Source organism: Anolis sagrei, chromosome 1, assembly GCF_037176765.1.
Source record: "Anolis sagrei isolate rAnoSag1 chromosome 1, rAnoSag1.mat, whole genome shotgun sequence".
NCBI lineage: Eukaryota > Metazoa > Chordata > Lepidosauria > Squamata > Dactyloidae > Anolis > Anolis sagrei.
The window spans coordinates 56,278,327-56,302,934 of NC_090021.1; the positions used below are offsets into that span (position 1 = coordinate 56,278,327).

Genomic DNA, 24,608 nt, shown 5'->3' on the forward strand with positions numbered 1-24,608 from the left:
ACCACCACCACCTGTATTGCTGCTATCCATGTGGTTCCCCATCCCCATTTATGTACTGTCCCTGTTACTTCTGTGTAGCGGAGGGGGCAAAAAAGGAGGTGGGTTGGAGCCTGCGAACGAAAATGGGATAGGGAGGGAGGGGGAGGGGGAGAGAGGATGTTGGCAAGAACCAAAAAATCTAACAACGAGCAAAGTAGAAAGCAATTTCTTGACTATGGATGGCGGCATGGAGGAGGGGAGGTCTTCCACTAGCCGAGGGGCCCCCATAGAGGTCGTGGTGGGAAGGAGGAGATGCGGAAAAAGGAGACCTCAAATTCGGCCTAATTCGGAACGCTTATCCATATTAACAACCCCCAATCGGTCTCCTAAGGTAAATTGGTGTAACCAGGTGAGCGGACCCTCCGGCTTGAAGGTGGTGTTGTTGAACGCCAGATCTGTCAACGGAAAAACGACCTGGATCCAGGATTTAATCCTGGAGGAGCGGGCAGATCTGGCGTGCATCACGGAGACCTGGTTGGATGAAGCTGGGGGCGTAAATCTCTCCCAGCTTTGCCCTCCAGGTTTCTCCGTGCAACACCAACCAAGAGCCGGAGGACGGGGAGGCGGGGTCGCAGTGGTCTATAGAGATTCCATCCATCTGACCAGGAGCCCCATCCCGCAGACCACAAATTTTGAATGCGTCCACCTGAGGGTGGGTGACCGGGACAGAATAGGGATTCTGCTAGTGTACCGTCCACCTCGCTGCACTACAGTCTCCCTACCTGAGCTAGCGGGGGTGGTCTCGAGCCTGGCGGCGGAGTCCCAACAGCTCCTTGTGCTGGGGGACTTCAACATCCATGCCGAGGCAACCCTCACAGGAGCGGCTCAGGACTTCATGTCCGCCATGGCAACCATGGGGCTGTCCCAACGGATAACTGGCCCCACCCACTGTGCTGGACACACATTGGACTTGGTCTTCTGCCAGGGATGGGAGCAGGGTGGCGGTGTGGAGGAGCTGTCTATCTCTCCGTTGCCATGGACCGACCACTTCTTGATCAGATTTAGGCTCACTGCGCCCCCTAACCTCTGCAGAGGTGGAGGACCCATTAAGAAGGTCCGCCCCAGGAGGCTTATGGATCCGAATGGATTCCTGACGGCTCTTGGGGATTTTCCCGCCACCTCGGTAGGTGACCATGTCGAGGCCTTGGTCGCTCTCTGGAATGGGGAGATGACCAGGGCAATTGACAGGATCGCTCCGGAACGTCCCCTCTCGAGTAACCGAGCTAAACCAGCCCCTTGGTTCACTGAGGAGCTGGCAGCGATGAAGCGAAGGAAGAGGGTACTAGAGAGCGTGTGGCGCTCGGACCCAAGCGAGCCAAATCGAACACGGTTTGTGTCCTTTCTAAGGGCATATGCCGCGGCAATAAAAGCTGCAAAGAAAACTTTCTTTGCGGCTACTATTGCGTCTGCAAAGAACCGTCCGGCGGAGCTGTTTCGGATTGTCAGAGGTCTTTTAACTCCCCCTACCTCAGGTGGGAGCCCTGACAATTCGGTCACGCGCTGTGAAGCATTTGCTCGGTTCTTTGCAGACAAAGTCGCTTTGATCCGCTCTGAGCTGGACGCCACATTAAGTGCAGTCTCTGTGGATGTGACACAAGCACCTGCTTGTCCTATTTTGTTGGATTCTTTTCAGTTTGTGAAGCCCGAGGATGTGGACAAGATACTTGGAGGAATGAGGCCCACCACGTCCATCCTAGACCCCTGCCCATCCTGGCTTCTGAAGGAGGCCAGAGGGGGATTGGCCGAGTGGGTAACGGTGGTGGTGAATGCCTCCCTTCGGGAAGGCAAGATTCCAGCGAGCCTAAAACAGGCTATTATAAAGCCGCTGTTGAAGAAGCCATCACTGGACCCCACCAAATTCGAAAACTTTCGGCCTGTTTCCAATCTTCCCTACTTGGGCAAAGTCATGGAAAGCGTGGTGGCCTCACAACTCCAGGTATTCTTGAGAGACACGGATTATCTGGATCTGGCACAGTCTGGTTTCAGACCGGGACATGGTACCGAGACGGTCTTGGTCGCCTTAGTCGATGATCTGCGCCGGGAGCTAGACAGGGGGAGTGCGTCCCTGTTGGTGCTCCTGGACCTCTCAGCGGCCTTCGATACCGTCGACCACGGTATTCTTCTGGGGCGCCTTGCAGAGATGGGTCTCGGGGGCACTGCTTTGCAGTGGCTCCGGTCATTTCTGGAGGGCCGTACCCAGAAGGTGTTATTGGGGGACTCCTGTTCAACACCACAGCCTTTGACCTGTGGGGTTCCTCAGGGCTCCATCCTGTCCCCCATGCTGTTTAACATCTACATGAAGCCGCTGGGTGAGATCATCCGGAGTTTCGGGGTGCGGTGTCATCTGTACGCAGATGATGTCCAACTCTGTCACTCCTTCCCACCTGCTACTAAGGAGGCCGTCGAAGTCCTGAACCGGTGCCTGGCCGCTGTAATGGTCTGGATGAGGGCGAACAAACTGAAATTAAATCCAGACAAGACAGAGGTACTCCTGGTCAGTCGCAAGGCCGAACAGGGTATAGGGTTACAGCCTGTGCTGGACGGGGTCGCACTCCCCTTGAAGGCTCAGGTTCGCAGCTTGGGTGTGACCCTGGACTCGTCGCTGAGCCTGGATCCCCAGGTTTCAGCGGTGACCAGGGGAGCATTTGCACAGCTCAGGCTCGTGCGCCAGCTGCGCCCGTATCTTGGGAAGTCTGACTTGGCCACGGTGGTACACGCTTTGGTCACATCCCGCCTCGACTACTGCAACGCTCTCTACGTGGGGCTGCCCTTGAAAACGGCCCGGAAGCTCCAGCTAGTCCAGCGCGCGGCAGCCATGTTGTTAACAGGAGCAGGGCATAGGGAGCACACAACGCCCCTGCTGTCCCAGCTCCACTGGCTGCCGATTTGCTACCGGGCCCAATTTAAGGTGCTGGTACTATCCTACAAAGCCCTAAACGGTTCCGGCCCAAAATACCTTGCAGACCGCATCTTGGCCTACGAGCCCACGAGGACCTTGAGATCATCCGGGGAGGCCCTTCTCTCGATCCCGTCTGCCTCACAGGCACGCCTGGCGAGGACGAGAGAGCGGGCCTTCTCGGTGGTGGCCCCCCGGCTGTGGAACGCCCTCCCTGCTGAAGTTAGACAGGCGCCCTCCCTTATGGCCTTTCGTAAGAGCCTGAAAACATGGCTCTTCGAGTTGGCCTTTAACTGAGTGCTATATCTTGGCAATGATGACCGGAATGGACCACGACTATGAGACTGACTATGACCCATGATATGACGAAGCGGATTTTTAGTATAAGTATATGTCAAGTAGTAGTAGCATGTTATGTATTGTTCTGATTACTGTAAATTGTCTTTTCTATGTTGTTGTTCACCGCCACGAGTCGCCCCCTGGGCTGAGAGTGGCGGTAAATAAGTGCAAGTAATAAATAAATAAATAAATAAATGCTGATGTGGTTTTACACTGGTGTTAATGCTGTTACACCAGGAATTTCATTTTCTTGGAAGCTGTAAAAGGGTGATATACTGTTAAGAGTTGCACAAGATATGTGTGACAAGCTTTTGTCCATGTAGTTGAGACAGACCTGCACAACCTGCAGCCCTCCAGCTGTTTTGGCTTCCAACTCTCAGAATTCCTGGCTATTGGACAAGCTGGCTAGGGCTGCTGGGAGTTGAAGGCCAAAACATCTGGAGGGTTGCATGTTGTGCAGCCTTGGTCTAGGAGGTTCTATAAGTTTAAAGTTTAGTGGTGGGTGTGTAATTGAGAAACTTGCAGAATGGGAGAATTCGTGGTTATACAAACTGTTTAAAGACTGGTTGCAGAATACTGCAACCCATTACTCAATTTTAGCTGTGATGACCTGATTTACAGTATGGATCTGGGAACAAGAACTTAAGCTAATGGTTATGCAGAAGTTATTCATTATCTAAAACTCAGTAGAGAGGTTTGGAACTTCTGGTGAATGTCTGATCTTCTGACTTTATGGTAAGAGCTGTTTGACAGTGGAATATACTGCCTTTAAGTGTGGTGAAGGCTCCTTCTCTAGAGGTTTTTAAGCAGAGGCTTGATGGCCATCTGTTGGGAATTTTGATTGTGTGTTCCTGCATAGCAGGGGGTTGAACTGACCTTTGTGATTCTCCAACTCTACAATTCTATTCTTCTTTAAGGTTCACTTAAATAGAGTTTTTGAAATGTGAGTGTGTCCACATGAATACATGCACAGTAGTCTTCCACAAATCAGTGACAGCAAGCATGTTAGTCGTCGGTTCTCCTAACCATCATGATGTTTCAGTTGTAATAATACCTTTCTAAAATTACAGGCAGTCCCCAAGTTGTTCTTAAGTTGAATTTGCTTGCAAGTCAGAACAGATACATTTTTAAAGTGTAACTCCAGCCACACACACACACACACACAGCTTTGGATAGTATAGGGAAGGTGTAACACCCCTGTGGTGTTTGTTTTGCTGTCTGTTCAGAAGATTTCACCTCATTTTCTGTTTCTATAATTATTGGATTTTGAAAAAAAAATGGCTTTTTGTAGAAACAGGAATTGGAGAGAAAGCTTCAGTGGAGACACCTTTTCCCCCATGAGAACTCTCTCAGGAGTGAATTTCCCTTCCTAAGGGTAGATTTCTCTCACTTCCTGTTGTCTCATCCCTGTTCTTAACTATGAGTCATTTGTAAGTAGGATGTTTGTAACTCGGGGACTGCCTGTACTCAGAATCCCATGTCATGCTTTTTCAGTTTTTGGAGGCGTGAAGAAGTAGTTTTAATGCAGATATCTTTTCCTCAAACTCATGACTAAATGTATATGATGAGGTGTATTTTGGTAACATATCATGAATTGAGCCACAGTGGGCTGTTTGTATTTGCTGGGGTTTTATTATTCCAATGGATACCATCATCTTTGGGTGCTACAGTAGAATAGTAAAATGATGCCCCTTGTATAAAAGGGCAAAATCAAGGTTTACTTTTCATTTTGAGTGGATGTGATTTTTTTCAAGCTGTGGATGACTGAATCCATGGATACAGAATTCATCAATGGGTTTGGAGAGGTGACTGTATAGTTTTACAAAGAGGAACAGATTATTTTCCTTTTCATTCTGTCAAATCTTTGCCTTGACCAGGATGAATTAAGTAAGCCAAACACAGTGGCATACCTGACGGTAAAACGAATACAGCGGACAGTATAAAATATCTGATAATGTGCTATCTTCTTTGTCTTTCTGCAGGAATTGTTTCTATCATGACCCTCACCGTTCTGGCCTATGAACGTTACATCAGAGTTGTGCATGCAAGAGTGATTGATTTCTCGTGGTCTTGGCGGGCAATCACATACATCTGGCTCTATTCCTTAGCCTGGACAGGGGCACCACTCCTTGGCTGGAACCATTACACACTAGAAATACATGGATTAGGTTGTTCAGTGGACTGGAGGTCGAAAGAGCCCAGCGATTCCTCCTTTGTTCTATTTTTCTTTCTTGGTTGTCTAGCAGCCCCAGTTGGAATCATGGCTTACTGCTATGGGCATATTCTTCATGCGATACGAATGGTGAGTTGACTAGATCAATTGTTTCTTTCCCAATTTTAAATCAATAAATAAAACTTGGATGACTAAAACATGAAAAATGTGAATATTGGTATTTATTTCTGTGGACAATGTATAGTATGCCAGACTTTTCAAAATGTTGCCTTACTTTTTTTTCACATCACATTCTCCTTAATACATCATGTCCTGATGTTTTGCGTAAGAGCAGAAGGTAGTAGCTGAATTTGCTCTGCTTGGTTTGAAGACATTTCCTAGTACAGAACGATTCTGAACCTTTTAAAAAATGTATTGCTGCAGTATCCAGTTTCACTGCCCTAAAGGGAAAGAGAATGAATCACAGAATTGAGAATAGGGCTGGGGAATTGGAGTGAGGTGGCTTCAGATAATGATTTGACCATCTTTAATAAGTAGATTCACTACATCAAATGGCTGCATTCAGTCTTTTAGAGGGAGGAATAAATAATGATTCCAGAACAGACCTGAAGTTCATCACAAGGATACAGATCAGTAAAAATGCAGTTGAAGTGAGGATGGTGACACTGAATACATTTACAAAGGAGATAATCGCATCGTGGTATTTACTCTTGAGTACACTTGCTTGTAATTGTGTGTTTAAATAAGATGTGATTACTAAAGACAAATGAAAGGAATCAGTGAATAATTCTATAATGTCCACAATATTTTCATCAGCCTATTACATGAGTATGATATTTTTTGAAGAATTTTAATGTAGTAAACGAGGTTGCTATGTGGTAACAGTAATATCACACTTTAATTAATACATAAAGTTGTATTATATTTTTATGGAGCCAGCATGGTGAAATAGTTTGTGCATTGAACCATGACTCTAGGATCGACGATTCTTCCAAAAATTTTATTCCTCTTCGAGGTGTTACCTTTCAATATACCAATTAAATAATTTAAAAAATAGAACACATCAATAAAAATCTGGGTGGTAGGAGTCAATAAAAGTAAAATATCCAATTTGTCATTTTACTCCCTGCAAGAAAATGGAGGATAGAGAGCTCCCAACCTACAAAGTTATTTTGAAGCATGCCAACTAGTGAAACTATTAGAATAAGAGTTTGACAATACAAATAGATGGGTAAGAATTGAAAAGTTAATAAATGAGTGGAACCACTGTTCATGCCTAAAGGAATGGATGAACAGTCAAGACAGAGAGAAAATAAAAGGAAGCCGATTCTATTCAACATTAGAATGCTGGGAAAATGGCAAAATAAACTTCCATTGAACAAAATAAACAGACTCCCATTATGAATACTGGATAATAAAAATATCAGATATATGGAAAAGTTATAATAAATTAAAATTAAAATGACATAACAAAAATAGGGGATCTTTTAAATTTTTATGGAACAACACAAGACTGGGGGGAGTTAAGAGACAAACGTGAGTCAAGCAATTGGTTGTCATGGCACAGAATGTCGCAAAAGTTTATAGAGTGGAAAAAGAAGGAAAGCCCAGAAACAGATTTAGATCAAATATTACAATGGAAAACTGAGAAAGGGAAAGGAATTAAATATAACAAACTAAGGAGCCCCCATGGCACAGTGGGTTAAAGCATTGAGCTGCTGAACTTGCTGAGCAAAAGGTTGGTGGTTCGAATCCAGGGAGCAGGGTGAGCTCCCGCAGTAGCCCCAGCTTCTGCTAACCTAGCAGTTCAAAAACATGCAAATATGAGTAGACTGACAGGTACCGTTTTGGTGGAAAGGTAACGGCGCTCCATGTAATCATGCCAATCACATGACCTTGGAGGCATTTACGGACATTGCCATTTACGGCCAGCTCTTTGGCTTAGAAATGGAGATGAGCACAATTCTTCAGAGTCGGACACAACTAGACTTAATGCCAATTTGAAAACTTTACCTTTTATATAACAAACTAATAGATAACCAATATAATTTGAAACCCACCCTGTTAGAAATATGCAAAGAGGAAATAAACTGTAATCAGAAGGACTTAGAACTGGGGATAAATTTAATAAAAAACTTAATCATTGAGAGATCAAAGAAATGCAACAGAAAATGCTGACAAATGGTATAGGATTCCCTCAGAAAATAGCCTATATTACAAAAAGAGCATCTAAAAGCTATTGGCATGAATGTGGGGAAACCAGAACACTCATCCATGTGTGGTAGGACTGTGCCAAGGTACAAGAATTCTATAGAAAAATAAAGGGGGAAATGAACGCATCATTAGAGCAAATAAAATAAAATAAATAAGATGGAATAAGAAACAGTTTTTTACCCTGAAATTGGAAGGAAAAAGCAGCAATAAAAATTGGGTCTAGAAACCTAAATATATGCTAGCTGTGGCCCAAGCTACAGTTGTCCTGGGATAGAAAAACATACAAAAATGAGATATACAAAAATGATATGAATTTTTAGGAGACTATGTGCTTCAAGATTACATCAGATAGGAAAAAAATATAAATATAGCAGTGGATGCCCCAGGGGAAAATGGGAAGGGAAATTAGTAGAACTGATAGGCAAGGCAAAGGGTAACAGAAAATAAAAGAAATTGAACCAGACTATTTGTATGATGTTCTCAGAGGGGAAGGGGGGGGGGGGGTAAACGGGAGAGGGAGGGGGGAAATTGTGGGAAAGGGATTTATACAAAAGGGGATGAGGGCAATTACATATGAAGTTTTTTCATCTTTGTTTTGTTAAATTGTTTATATATATAGTATACGTTGCCTATGGTATCATCTAAACTTCCTCATGAGGGAAAGTGGTTATGTTATACTCTACTTGTTTGACCAAAATAAATAAAACAAAAAACAAAAAACAATGACTCTGGAGATCAGAGTCTGAATCCCCAAAAGACACACACTTTTAACCTCAGTAGACTCCATGTTTTAGGGTTGCCAGAAGTCAGTCAGAAATGACATAAAGGTACCCACCAACAACAACAATAAAATGCATAAAATTTCAAATGCTAATGGAAACTGCAGGACATCTCTTTGAGAAATCTTTCAGGATATATTGTACTTATGCCTACATGTGGCATGAGTGTTTCTTGCAATGTTATTTTTGTATAATGGTGAGTTTGGGTGCCTTAAAGATTAGTGTTTATTGCAGCGTAACTTTTTATGGACTAGAGTTCTCTTTATCAGTAGCCTGTGAATTTTTGTGCTATAATAAATCTGTTAAGACTTTCTGCCATGATCTCTGAATATATCACCTTGCTAAATATAGCTCAGTTCATCTTCTTCAAATATTTTCAAAAAAGCATCACATCACCGCCAAGTTCATCAGGCAGGTGAGATATGCCATTTTTTCCCATCTATTATTACTTGGGAACTTTTCTCCTGAAACATCAATCCTATTTAGGCATTAGAAATCTCTCTGAAGTAAGGTAGCATGCTAGTTCCACTATCGTCTGTTACCATTTCCTTCATCATGAATATGTGGGCGGCAACTTTATGAAAGGAAAAACCTCTTCTATCTGCATATGCTTTCCACACAAACTTGTAAAAAGCTATTGCCTTCTATTGAGGCTGAGAGAGTGTGTCTTGCACAAGGTCACCCAGTAGATTTTAATAGTCCAGCAAGGAATCAAACCCTGTTGTCTCAGTTACAAACCAGTCATGGCTAGATGGAGAAGACTGAGCAGAGAATTAGACCACTTAAAACAATACAGTATGTTACACATAATGTTTGATTTATGAATTTCAGATTCTTGTCTTATTCGTTGGATGCCTCGTACTGTGGTCCCTCTACTAATAACCCAAGGAAAGAGTCAGCTTATAACTCCAACATGTTAACTTGGCTGTAATAAAACTAAGCATTCAAGTGAAGGGCTGTCTAAAGCAGTATTTCTTAACCTGTGGGTCCCCAGGTATTTTGGCCTACAACTCCCAGGAATCACAGCCAGTTTACCAGCTATTAGGATTTCTGGGAGTTGAAGGCCAAAGCATCTGGGGACCCACAGGTTGAGAACCACTGGTCTAAAGGATTGTTTGTTTTTAGAGAATGTATTCTCTACCCACTCGCCTTTTGTCTAGCCATAACTATACAAGAGCCACATTTCCATAGTCCGAAGTGTCACTGACCTGGATGCCATGTGCAGCTATTTCCCATCCCTCATAACACAGCGCATCTAGACATGAAGAGAGATTGTTATAGAGCTTAAAGCAATCTTCCTCCTTCTTTTATGGTATGCTGATCTGCCCCTGGAACAGGAATTTGAAATATTTCTATATTCCATCTTAAATTCAGAAGCCATTACATTATTTAGTTAAACTGAGTACATTCCTGGCTGGTGAGGGAAAGTTTCATTCAAAAACAAGAAGGGCTCCAGCATCTTGTTCCAGATGATTTCCATGGTACTATGGTATACACAGGAGGATAGCTGCATATGGAGTGGTGTCCCTTGTAATGGAAAGTATTGTGGTTTAATGCTTGGAAAAGAGAAACATAGGAGCTATATGATTAGTTGAAATGCTGCTTGATTATTTTCCATATTTTTCTTTACTTTCCAGCTTCGATGTGTTGAAGACTTGCAGTCTATCCAAGTGATCAAGATCCTAAGATACGAGAAGAAAGTGGCTAAAATGTGTTTTTTAATGGTCACAACTTTCCTTATTTGTTGGATGCCTTATGCTGTGGTCTCTCTACTAATAGCCTATGGGTATGGCCACCTTATAACTCCAACAGTAGCCATTGTCCCATCCTTCTTTGCCAAATCAAGCACTGCCTACAACCCAGTTATCTACATTTTCATGAGCAGAAAGGTAAGCCACATAAATGAACACTACTAGCAAACTTCACAATTATCCCAGTTAATTCACAATGAACTATAGGGCCTCTTTCTTCCAGCTTAAGTCCAGAAAGTGGGAAACATCAGTAGAAGATTCTAGCCACATACACACTGCCACTGTCCCATAAGGTACATGAAAAGAGTCATTTCCACTCACTTTGGAAACAGAATTGAGCCAGTCTGTTGGAGACCAGCATGAATAAGATTTTGCATGCAAACAGGATGCATGTTAATTAATCTCATTTTAATTATTCAACACTGGGCAGGTTTTTAGCAGAATTGTCTTTCCTCTCCATTTCTTCTCCACCTGTTTTACAATAAAACACATAGTTGTATGTGTTTTTCGAGTTACATAGGCATAACACAAATCATGGGTCCACAACTTTTAATGTTCATAGTCCCCAGACTATTGGGAGAGGGCTGCCGGATGATAGTTTTAAAAAAACATACATGGATTCCTATGCACACTGCACATATCTTGTTTGTAGTGCAAAAACAACCTCCATAAAAGAACAATATAATATGTAAAATTAAGAACAATTTTAACCAATATAAACTTACCAGTGTTTCAGCGGGAAGTGTGGGCCTGCTTTTTGCTGTTGAGATAGTCAAGTTAATTAGGATTGTTGTTGTGTGGCTTCAAGTCATTTCAGACTTAGCGCAACCCTAAGTCTAAAGTTTAGGGGAGGGGCCGGGTAAATGGACTTGAAGGGCCTCATCTGGCCTGCGGGCCTTATTTTGGGGACCCCTGACTTAGATGGTGAAATCATCCTTAAACAACAGATTACAAAGTGGTGCTCTAACATAAGATAGCCATCTTTAAAAAATATATAAATGTCATTTCTACAAATCTAGAGGTTGGCACTCCTGTTCATTTACAATGACATAAGCCAGATTTATGACATTGTAACTGTTGAAGATTCACATTTACGGTAATGAATGACTAAACTTACCATCATGCTAGGAATGACATCCACATCATTCTCTGGCCATGGAGTGCCCAGAGGCAAGAGGTTTTGGCAGGATCTTGAGGGGTCTCTCTAGCATCCTGTTCTCAAGGCACTCCACAGTCAGGAGATGTTGTAGACGTCACCCTGTAGCACTCGACTCTTCATCATCTCAGGAACAGTTTGGTCTGGGAACTGCCAAGCTATAAAGGTAAGTTTGGAAAGAGGAACATTGTCAGACATAACAACAATGGTGCTGGATTTGGGCCAAATATTATATAGAATAACAATATTATGGATTTTACCTGCTAAGGTACATTGGATTTCTTAAATCCCCCCCCCCCCCATTTTGATGGCAATCTTTATCCGTAAACTATCACTTCTATAGATTTTAGATTATTCGTATCACTCTATTACATCACAGTATATAATATTAAAGGACACTGTATAAATCCTAGGAACATGTAAAAAATGCTTAAATAGAAACTTTAGTCCTTTAGGTACTTTTTTAGTTCATATAACTCATTGCCATTAGCCATGATGGATGAGACTGCTGTGAGTTGAAATCCAAAACATCCAGAAGGTCAAAGGGTGTCCATTTCTAGCATAAGGTAGAGTGCTTCAGGTTGAGCATTCCTTATCCAAAACACTTGAGTCAAGAGGTGTTTGAAATTTTGTATTTTTTGTATTATTATTATTATTACATTCCATCTTTCTCCTCATGGGGACTCAAGGTGGCTTACATCTATCCACACTGGACAGTTAAAAAAAATACAAAAGTTTTAAAAAAACCAATTATATAGTAACAGTGTGGTAAAAGCAGAATTAAAATACAGAATATAAAGGTTAAGGTTTCCATTTGACATTAAGTCTAGTTGAGTCCGATTCTGGAGGGTGGTGCCCACCTCCATTTCTAAGCCGAGGAGCCGGCTTTGTCCATAGACACCTCCTAGATCATGTGGCCGACATGACTGCCTGTAGTGCTGAAGCAGTACCTATTTATTTACATTTTCATGTTTTTGAACTGCTAGTTTGGCAGATGCTGGGGCTATCAATGGGAGCTCACCCCATCCCATGGATTCAAACTGTCAACCTTCCAGTCAGCAAGTTCAGCAGCTCAGTAGTTTAACCTGCTGTGCCACCATAGCCCCTAAAATACAGTAAATGCACTGAAATGGCCATTTAAATGGCCATTTTAATACCTGGGCTTGCTTATATGTACATAATGAGATATTTTGGAGATGGATCTATATATAAACATGAAATTAATTAATATATATATGCCTTATGCACATACGTTGATGGTAATTTCATATACAATATTTTCAGTAATTTTGAAACAAGGTTTGTTTACATTGAACTATGAGAAAGCAAAGGTGCCACTATCTCAGATACACAGTGGTTATTTTCAGATTTTGGAGCATTTTGGATAAGTGATGCTCAACCTATAAAAACAATCATGGACGCAGCTATAATATATTGGGCAGCTAAGTGCTGCAGAATGATTCTCACAAATCCTAGAATAACTGCAAAAAGGTCTACATTCTGAGAAGAGTAAACAGCAAATAATATTAGTATGCAGATATGTATAGAAAAATATTTTAGGAGGTGTTTTCTAGGGGCAGAGAAAGTTCTGGCACAAATATTCAAAATTACTGGGAGGGGATGGTAAAGGGGAAATGACAAATGAACTGATCCTTCTCCCTTCACCCGCCTTAAAAACATCTTGCTAAGCTGTTCTGGCAGTACAAGCTGCATAGCAATTCAAAGTTTTCTGTTTTTCCTGCTCTGATTAAAAGCATAAAAAATGAACTGGCCCTCCCTAATCTTCAATCATTTGTAGCATAATCTTTAGTTATCTGATCCTGTAACAGCCTCATTTGCATGCAGTTCCTAATTAGCTGAGATCTTACTGTGAAAACAAACAGTCTCTGTTTCAAAAATGGCCCGAGGGCAGTGGCTGGAAGGAAACAGTTACCAACCAACCTGAGGAGGTTTCCATTATTTATCAGTGAGGAAAAGTAGGTGACTGGGCATGTACAGAAAGCCTGTGTAAAAAAGAGAGAGAGAGAGCTTTGTCATCAGATGATTTGTTAAATGAGGTATGCCTGTGCTGATTTTATGTGTCACTTGTGCCACTTTTGAATATACTGTGTCTGAAAATATTGCCTCTTCCTGAACACTTGTTGGCTTCTGATTTTGTCCCCTTGCAGTTTCGCCGATGCCTTGTGCAGCTTTTTTGTGTGCGATTCCTGAGATTCAAGAGGACCTTGAAAGAGAGACCGGCCATCGGGAGCGACAAACCTATCAGGCCTATTGTCATGTCCCAGAAGGCTGGGGACAGGCCAAAGAAGAAAGTGACTTTCAGCTCTTCTTCAATCATTTTCATAATCACCAGCGATGACACAGAGCAAATAGATGTCAGTACCAAATATTCTGAGACAAAAATTAATGTGATCCAGGTGAAGCCACTATAGCTGTTGGGATTTGACTGGACTTCTGTTTGGGTTTAAAGACTATGTTTATGTAAGATTTCAGAAAGCAGGCTCACTTCCTAAGAAAGAAGTCTTATTAAGACACAGTAGTGTTACTGGGTGGGTGCAGTGGGCATGGACTGCACCGGCTGACACCATGGGAAGAGCCTGGTGGGGTGGTCATTCATATCTGCCTCAAGACCCCCTCCCCCGGCCACCTCCTTCCATTGGGGCTGCCCATGCTGCTGGCTGGGCAGGGAAGAAAGATTGTGCCTGGAGGATGGGCATAAAAGAGGGCAAGGCAGAGGAAGGGGAGTAACACAAGTAGTCATGTGGCAGGCAATTGGGGTGAAACCAGGTGAAGTGGCAAGGCGGGCAAGAAGAGGAAAGTAGAGGTCTAGCTTTCATCCCACCTTTTATCACTTTTCCTTTCACCCTCAGTCTGTCCCTGAACTCTGTATCTTAAATGTGGGAGGAGCACCTGACACCTGGGTTAACATCAGTGCCATCCATCTCCCTCCCCCCTTTTGGGCCTGTGGGGGTTCTTAGGCATCCCAGTCCAGGTTCCCTCATACCTTTCTGCAAATGTGGGGCAACCAAGACTGGATCTCTTCCAGTGCTAAGATTCCTATTCACTGGGGCTGCAGGGTGGCTGCTTGCTTAGAGGGATTGACACCATAAGTTAATGCACTTGGGTGACACCAACCCTAGTGACATCACTGGTGGGGCTTCTGACCACACATACAGGTTTGCAGTGATGGAAGCTCTGTAGTGCTATGCTGGCTGCTGTAAAAGAATTGAAATGATATATTTGCCTGCTTTTTTATACTCAAGATATTTATTTTTCCATATCATGTTTTGATCACCTAGCACTTCTTACATTGTAGGTGTACCAGGGAATAAAAGCAGCTTCTTGAGGCCATAATGTCTTCATTAGAACTTCACTGATTTTCTTTCTAGAGCAGCCTTTGGTGTAATATTTTAACACAAAAGGGTATCATACGCTCCCTCAGGCCAGCATACCTGCTACGTGAAATATGTGCCTTGCATTCACTGTAGGGATGTACACTGTGATGACGTTTGTAGCCCAAGCTAGTGACTCATGTATAAACAGAAGCTATCTCAAAACAAAGGAAATTGGTTCTTGTACAAAATTGCATTTTGGTGTGTGGCATGTTTCCTTCCTTAAAAATGAAATGACTTATCTTTATGAGAGGTAAAGGGAAGGTGTATGCGTAAGCATGACCATCTTTTTTACAACTGTGGCTAAGATGTGACCATGCTGAATGTCATCGAACAGTAAAAGCTAATACTTAAAAAGAGCAAATGACTGAAGCAAATTCCAAATGCTGCAGGATAATTTGGCATAAAGATAGATGATGCCATAGACATTCCTTGGAGCCTGGACCTAAATAAGACTGTGACTAGACTTGACAAGGCTTGACAGTGACCATCTGAACCAAAAGTCCAAACAACATGACATTGAAGTTGAAATGCTGTCATTTCATTTTTAATAACAACTAAAATGGGGGTTCATTGTTTCCTTCTATACAGTTGTCCCAACAAAAATCAATTCCTCTGCGGTGGTTCTTACCTCCAGAAGGCAATTTTCTTAACTTCTGGGATTAATACATTGTAAAAGGAGGTGATTTTGATATGAAGAATCAAGTTATTTTTTCTTTTACACATGCTGTGAACAAGCATAACAGGAGTGGGGATGATACATCAATTTCAAAGCCCCACCACCACCACCATCACCATCCAGGAGGACTGGCCAATACACAAATGTGCAGAACTGCAAAAGCAAAACCTGTGCATTTGGAGTGCTGAGTGTAATCGCACCAATGTTTCTTTTTTAAAACAACTGAGGAAAATGTGGGGCTCTCTTCTGCTCAGTGTAATGTATGAAAATGTTTACTTTTCAACTAGAGAAAAATTTCCTCACACCTCAGACTTGGTGCTTTTTAGTTTAATTATGTGGCTTGAGCAATGGTGGTTAATGTTTAATATAGCATTTGAATGACATCACTATGTGCCATCTGTTGTATTATCAAGAGTGAATGTCCCTACTTTTTAGGCTTTGGCTTTGAAATGTCATGCTCTGGGATGCTTCTAAAATAGAAACTCTGACCTACAGTGTTTTTTAATCTTAAAATCTTGGGAAACAAGGGAATTCTAGTTGGAGAGAATAGAGTATTGATTTTGGCAGCAAACTAGAGTATTTAGGTCAGTACTCAATGATTTCTATAGGAATCAGGGGAAGGAAGCACTTTCCTGTGTCTTTTCCCCTGCTCCCCGATTGCTTCTCTTATCTCTCTTCCTATTTTCCTCACTCATCAAATACTAATGTTGTAAGGCAAGAGAACTGTGGAAATTAAATGAATGTCAAAGGGCAAATTACATTGTACAGCTACAAATGGGCATAGACCTGAGCACGCATTCTTAAACTCTCAAACTGTCCCCATCTGGCAAGTACTGTCCTGAGACCTGTTTTTTTTAAATGGCCCAGGTTTCCAAATGGCCCAGGTTCATCTCCCAGTTTTCCCCTTTGTTCTCAGCTTATTTCACTTGATGCAAACTGAGTTCATAGTGGAAATGAGTTTGCACCAAGTTAACCGGGTGATGGTGATAATGGTAAAGGCCCTTCCCAGGAGGCTTGGGCAAAAGCAAACTACTGCAGTGTTTCCTGGTTTGTTTGTTCTTTCTTCTTCATATCTTTAGCTGTCCCAACCACATTCTGGTGTGGTTTAACCACATGCATCCTAGTTTGCATATGTGAAATTTGGATGATAAATAACAATTTAAGTTTATTTCCCTTTAATAGAATATCATTGCAATTGAGAAATATCCTTTTATCCAGCAATGGTGTATTGTAATTCTTTGAAATTTGGGCTAAAATTATTAATTGTCCAGGGTTTCAATCCTGATGTGCTATGAAAACTACTGGATTATTTTGGGCATGTCATATTCTTTTAATCTCAAGGAAAGCAATGGCAAATACCTGTGATTAGGGTTGTGTTGGGGTTGCCATAAGTAAAAAATAACTCAAAGGCATACAAGAACAACTACATATTGAAGGAAACCTTCTTTATCTAGGTGAGCCTCTCACCTAGAAGGAGTGGGGGACTTAGCAACATTAAAGAGTATGAGACTGTGTGCAAATGCAATCAACACAGTCTAGATATCACACCATACCATGTTAAGCCTGTTTGTTAAGAAATTACTTTGGAAATTACCAGGCAAAGCCAGGAAAAAATGCCTCAAACCACAGAAACTTTGATTCCTATCAGAGTCAACAACACTGGTTCAAAAGTTTGAATCAGACAAAACAGTTTGTAAATTCTTTTGTGCCTAGATTTCTCTCCCCCACCCCCTGGGGAATCTAACAAAAAAAAGGAATAAATCTCAGTATAAACTACATCTTTTGAAACTTATTTGAGAGGCTGCTTTGTTGTTATAGAAACCTGGTACTAAGACACATCAGTGATCTGTCTTCACATTTCCAAACAGAAGTACCGTACATTCAATCCGAGATATTAATTTGGTTGCAGTGGTACCGTGGACTGGTTATGAACAATCCAGCTTCTCAGCATTAAATGATCAGCACTGAAGAAAAAGGACTCAAGGCAAGATGAGTACAGGGAAGAAAGAACGTATCATTGTTGACGCCATGCTGATCAAAAGGGATATGCCTTTGTTGCTTAGACCAGGACTTCTTGAACGTATCCACTTGGAACCCCTTTGGGCCCAAGAGAGTTTATGTGACTCTAGGTATATAGGTATATAAAATAGGTATAAAAATCAAACCTTTACATACAACAAATCAGCATTTGCAAAGGTTGCTAAGAAGGCTGATATTTCTTTTAATAAAGTACAACTGAAGCATCTACTTCAGAGTCCACTGTAAACACTGCACAACTGATTTGTGTACAACCACTAGGTGATGTTCATTTTTTATTTTTTACTGTTGGCAAACTACGGGACTCCCAACATTGTGCTAAGGGGACCATTTGGGGTTGAGACCCACATTTTAAGAAGCACTGGCCTAAACCGTAAGTATAGCTCCAAAAAATCATTTGCCAACAAATATGAAAAACAAATAATGCCCATAGACTAGAAGCACTCAATATGTATCTCAATTCCCATGAAAAGGATTCACCAGTGATTATAGTAACCATCCAACTATTGAAATGATTTCCCATGCAAGTAAAGGGATACTTGAGATTTTCCAAGAAATAATGTTACAATATATGAAGTGAGGGCCCCCTGGTGGTGCAGTGGGTTAAACCACTGAGCTGATGAACTTGCTGACCAAAAGGTTGGTGGTTCGAATCTGGGGAGCAGGCTGAGTTTCCACTGTTAGAACCAGCTTCTGCCAACCTAACAGTTCAAAAACATGCAAAGGTGAGTAGATCAATAGGTGCTGATTCTGCGGGAAGATAACAGTGCTCCATGCAGTCATGCTGGCCACATAACCTTGGAGGTGTCTATGCACAATGTCAGCTCTTTGGCTTATAAATGGAGATGAGCACCAATCCCCAGAGTCAGACATGACTAGACTTAATGTCAGGGGAAACCTTTACCTTTATGTATATGAAGTGAAACATGCCAGGCATGCAAGATGAGATTAACAAATGAAGACATGTTAGAGATCATATAGCAAACATACACCAGCTAATGAAAGATACCAAAGATTTTCAGAATAAGATCCAAAGGGACTTTATAGATCAAAGCAAAGATTTTGACTTCATAGTTCATGACAAATTGGTGTACACACATCTGATTTTCTTGATGTTTTGGACCAGAAGCCGCTGTCAGGATATTTCCCATTGACAAAGGGATTAGACAAGTCTGCTTTTTATTACCTGAGCTTTTAAATTTATATACAGAACATGTTTGGAAACAGGATTATATACCTATATATATTCAAAGAAAGATATGCAAGCTAGTGGAGCAACATCAACAATCTATACATATAATAAAGGTGAAAGTTTGTATGTGGAGGACAAAAGTGCGGCGGTGTGGCGGTGTATGTGCCAGCATTATGATTGGCCAGCCTGAAAGTTCCAACATTCGGATTGGCTGCCGCAGTGGTGCTATTTGCATATGGTCTCTGATTGGCCAGCTTCAATAGGAGCCCCTGGTGGAGAAAGGAGTTCATGGCAGAAACGGGGACATGAGAAGGAAATTTGCATATGGTCTCTGATTGGCCAGCCTCAATTCCAAGATTCCGAGATGACTAAGAGAGGAAAGGAAAAGGCCAGAGGGGGCTGAGTCAGACAATTACCAATACAGACTACACTTAGCACACAGAGCCTGCAAGACCAACTCGACATCCTACTGCAACCATGGATGATGGGACTTGCAGTACCATCACTCACATTCTGAGACCGCTGTTAACCTCTTCCAATGTCTGATCAGGACCAAACTTGGCACATAGGCCTCTCATGACCCACTTTACGCCTGGTGTGGTTTGGCGGGGGATGGACCATGGATTATTGGACTTGCAGTACCTTTGCTCAATTCTTGAGACCACTGCAACCCTCATCCAATTACCGATAAAGACCAAACTTGGCACACTGAGTCTCCATGACCCACTCTACATCCTGGTGCAGCTTGGAGGAGGATGCACCATGGATGATGGGACTTGCAATACCTGCACTTCCTTCCTAAAACCATTATAACTGCCAACAATGATGGATCAGGACCACAATTTACACAGAGAGCCCGTATAACCCACTCTACATCCTGGTGCGGTTTGGAAGAATTTGACAATGGATAATGGGACTTGCAGTCACTTCACTCACTTCCTGAGACCACTGAGACCCTTGCTAATGACTGATCAAGACCAAACTTGGCACACAGAGTCCCCATGACCCACTCTACATCCTGGTGTACTTTCGAGGAGGACAGACCATGGATGATAGGACTTCAAGTACCTCCACTCTCTTCCCAAGACTGCTGCAACCCTCATCTAATGTCCGAACAAAACCAAACTTGGCACACAGAGCCCCCATGACCCACTCTACATCCTACTGCGGTTTGAAGTAGGGCATACCATGGATGATGGGACTTGAAGTACCTCTACTCGCTTTCCGAGACTGCTGCGACCCTCAACAATGACTGAACAACACCAAACTTGGCACATAGACCTCTCATGACCCACTTTACACCATGGTGTGGTTTGACTGTGGATCGAGCATGGATTATGGGACTTGCAGTATCTTCACTCAATTCCCGAGACCACTGCAACCATCCAATTTCCGGTAAGGACCAAACTTGGCACACCGGGTCTCCATGATGCACTCTACATCCTGGTGCGGTTTGGAGGATGATGCACCATGGACGATGGGACTTGCAGTTCCTTCACTCACTTAGTGAAACTACTGAGACCCTCATCCAATGACTGATGAAGACCAAACTTGGCACACAGAACCCCCATGGCCAACTCAACATTCTGGTGAGGTTTGGGGGAGAACAGACTATGGATGATGGGATTTCAAGTACCTCCACACATTTCCCAAGACTGCTGCAACCCTCATCTAATGACCAATCAAGACCAAACTTGGCACACAGAGCCCCCATGAGAGACTCTACATCCTGGTGCTGTTTGGAGGAGGATGGACAATGGATGATGGGACTTGCAGTACCTTCACTCACTTCCTGAAACCACAGTGACATTCATCCAAATACCAATAAAGACCAAATTTGGCACAGAGCCCCCCCATGGCCAACTCAATATTCTGGTGATGTTTGAGGGAGACTATGGATGATGGGACTTGCAGTACCTTAACTCACTTTCTGAGACTGCTGTGACTCTCATCCAATGACTGATCAAGACCAAACTTAGCACACAGAGCCCCCATGACCCTCTCTCCATCCTGGTGCAGTTTGGAAGACGATGGACCACAGATGATGGGACTCACAGTACCTTCACTAACTTCCTGAGACCACTGCGAGCCATATAAATAACTGATAAACACCAACCTTGATATACAATTCCTTTCTCCAATAACCTGGGCAGCGCCGGGTCCCCAAGCTAGTATAAAATATATGAGTGATTACTTACAGAAAAGACATTGAAAGAACTCAACATTTTGTATACCCAGGTTCAGTTATAACCGAATTAGAGGCTGCAGTCAAGGAATCAGAAGAAGACTTGGAGTGCATCTACACTGTAGAATGAATGCAGCTTGACACCACTTTACAATGGAGTCCGGAGATTTGTAGTTTGGTGAGGTAACAACAGTCTTTGGCAGAGAAGGCATTGTAAAACTACAACTCCCAAATCTTTAGGTTCATACATACTGTAGAAGCAATGTACCACTTCATCATAGCTCAATAAAAGTTAAAGTAGTGTTAAACTGTATTAGCTAGGGCAGTTAAAATGGTGTCAAACTGCATTAATTCAACAGTGTCAAAGCACTTGGAAGGGAAGTGACGAAGGAATTTGATGTGATCCTCAAGTGTACCGACATATCAATAGATGAAAATCAGGATCATCCACATCATTGCATTTCCTATTCTATGCATGAGTTTGGAAGTTGAAAGTGAAGAAAGCTGACAGGAAGAAAATCAATCTATTTGAAATGTGGTGCTGGAGGAGACTTCTACGCATATCATGAACTATGAAAAAACAAATAAATGGGTCCTACAGCAAATCAGACTGAAGTCTCACTGGAAGCCAAGATGATTAAACTGACAGTGTTGTGCTTTCAATGTATCACAAGAAGACATGACTCATTAGAAAAGACAACGCAGTAATGATTGATAAGGGGAAAAGAAGTTGGAAAAGAGAGGGCGAAAAGAAGATGACGTTACAGGTGCATAAATTCATTCAGCATGTTGTAATGGTGTGAGAGTTGGACCATGAGTCTGGAACCCATCATTCAGCTATAGAAATCTACTGGATGACCTTGAGCAAATGATGCACACACGGGGAGCATCTATACTATTGAATTAATGCAGCTTGATACTACTTTAACTGCCATGGCTCAATGCTATAAAAACATGGGAGTTGTAGTTTTGTAAGTTCTTTAGTGTTCTTTGTCAAAGAATGCTGATGCCCCACCAAATTACAAATCCCAGGTTATATAGAATCGAGCCATAGCAGTTAATGTGGTGTCAAATTGCATTTTATGTTTTATGTTCATTGAGTCAATCCTTGTTTGATTGTTACAAGTTATATTGAGTTTATCTCACTGAATGTTTTGCTTTGATTGTCTGATTGGTTTTGGCATTGAATGTTTGCCATTTTGTTATTCCTGTAACCACCCTGAGTCCCCTTGGGGAGAGAGAGCTGGTTATAAAGAATAACAACAACAACAACAACAACTACTACTACTACTACTACTACTACTACTACTGTAGATCCACAGTGTTGTCATAAATTGGAAACAATTTGGAAATACATAACAGCACCAGTTTCAATCAAGGAATTTATAGCCCTGAATGTATCAGACCCAAGCTGGGCAGTTGGCATCCCTTGGAAGACTCTTATTCATAGGTTTGTCAAGAGTAGAAATTGACTTGATGGCAAATTCTGATTGGCCCCAATAGTCTTATGTCTACTACAAACACTTCCGCTTTACATTCTATATTTTATGTTATGTATAAGTACATTTTAACAAATGGAAACGACTCCCCCTCTGCTTCCTACAACCCCTTGGCTAAAGACCATGGTTACATCTCTTGATGATAATTGTAAGCAAGCTATTCAAGTTGAGCCACCATCAATTGTGCATTGCCCCTAAAGTATTTACCAAAGTGCAGGATCTCCCTCTAGTGGTGAATTGGTCTTCTTACAAGGTAAATTTAAAGTGTCCAAACACAATCTCACTATTAATTCTGTTTACTTATTTAAAAAGAAAGAAAAGAAAGAAAATGAATATTGTAGTTCTTTTAATTAGCCATACTTTCCAGATCTGAGATTATGGATCTGTTTGATTTACAAAGGAAATCCATTTAACTAGTTCTTTTAAAAAATTGAGAACAATTGAAAATTTGGATACTATTACATGAATAGAATCTTCCTCACCAGTCTGATAGACGAACACTGTTACCCTATCAGTTTAATATTTTAATGGTGAAGGTTTCCCCTTGACATTAAGTCTAGTCGTGTTCAACCCTGGGGGGTGGTGCTCATCTCCATTTCTAAACCGAAGAGCCACTGTTTTTCGTAGACGCCTCCTAGGTCATGTGGCCGGCATGACTGCACAGAGTGCTGTTACCTTCCCACTGGAGTGGTACCTATTGATCTACTCACATTGACATGTTTTCAAAGTGACAGGTTGGCAGAAGCTGGGGCTAACAGCAGGAGCTCACCATGCTCCCTGGATTTGAACCACCAGCTTTTTGGTCAGTGAGTTCAGCATTTCAGTGGTTTAGCCCACTGTGCCACCAGGGGCACCCATCAGGTTAACAGGGTTTAAAAATATACTTTTCAAACATTTGTCCAATGGCTGTGGTTACCATATGGTATAAAGTTGTCAATTGTTGTTGTTGTGCACCTTCAAATCATTTCCGACTAATGGAATATCCTGGGACTGAAAGTGTGTGACTCACTTAAGGTCACCCAATGAGTATCCATGGCTGAATGGATACATGGATAACACTATCTCCCAAAGGATCAATGTAATTTAATGACATGACCGATGGTATAAAAAGGCAATTGCAGGATCATTAAGGACTATCATACCTCCATCCTAAACCATGACTTGACACTTTGACTGAAATAATCCATTTCCTCCAAGAATGCATGTGGCTGCCCACAAAAACATCATGGCCAAAGACTTGGGTTTGCTTAATTGCTGGAAAACAAGCCTTATGAAAACACCATTTTACATTATATTTTACCAGTCTAGCAGTAGACGGGAACTAGGTGTTCTTCATGGTAGCTCACATTTTTTTAATTGTCTCCTTTCTGATAGTACATGTTTTGATTATTTAATGTTTGTGCATTAAATGCTTGTATTTTCATATGTTTCAGTGTTTTTTTCAAAGTTATACACCATCTTGGGATATCATTACATAATTAAATGGAGGTTTGCTTTGTTTATATTTGTACTGGTAATAATCTTCCTATGTATAGCAAAGAAAACAGATATGAATTGCATACAAATGAGAGTGTTGGACTGGTAAATCTTTTCAAAGGCCAAACTAACCTTTTTAAAAGTCTCCTTTAGAGGAAAAAAACAGAATAACAACAACAGCAGCAGCAACAACAACAAACTATTTCAGAAGCAGAGGCTACGCACAACAAAACACTTTCCACATTTTAGAAGGCCATATAGTGATGAGTGCCGCAGGGTTCCGTCCTGGGCCCGGTCCTGTTCAACATCTTTATTAATGACTTAGATGAAGGGCTAGAAGGCAGGATCATCAAGTTTGCAGATGACACCAAATTGGGAGGGATAGCCAATACTCCAGAGGACAGGAGCAGGATACAAAACGATCTTGACAAATTAGAGAGATGGGCCAAAAACTAACAAAATGAAGTTCAACAGTGACAAATGCAAGATACTCCACTTTGGCAGGAAAAACGAAATGCAAAGATACAGAATGGGGGACGCCTGGCTCGAGAGCAGTACGTGTGAAAAAGATCTTGGAGTCCTCGTGGACAACAAGTTAAACATGAGCCAACAATGTGATGTGGCGGCAAAAAAAGCCAATGGGATTTTGGCCTGAATCAATAGGAGCATAGTGTCTAGATTTAGGGAAGTAATGCTACCCCTCTATTCTGTTTTGGTTAGACCACATCTGGAATATTGTGTCCAATTCTGGGCACCACAATTCAAGAGAGATATTGACAAGCTGGAATGTGTCCAGAGGAG

The 24,608-nt window shown here is 42.0% G+C and overlaps 1 protein-coding gene across 1 annotated transcript in view; it reads left to right on the plus strand.

Annotated features, from left to right (window-relative positions):
- The window catches only part of OPN3 (opsin 3), a 32,239-nt gene extending 15,045 nt beyond the window's left edge, over positions 1-17,194 (plus strand). Inside the window, exons 2-4 of the mRNA XM_060753884.2 lie at positions 5,257-5,576; positions 10,078-10,329; positions 13,516-17,194. Of these exons, the coding sequence (XP_060609867.2) occupies positions 5,257-5,576; positions 10,078-10,329; positions 13,516-13,779 (836 nt within the window). The 3' untranslated portion in view covers positions 13,780-17,194. The remainder of the gene's footprint in view (positions 1-5,256; positions 5,577-10,077; positions 10,330-13,515) is intronic.
- Positions 17,195-24,608: the final 7,414 nt, after the last annotated feature.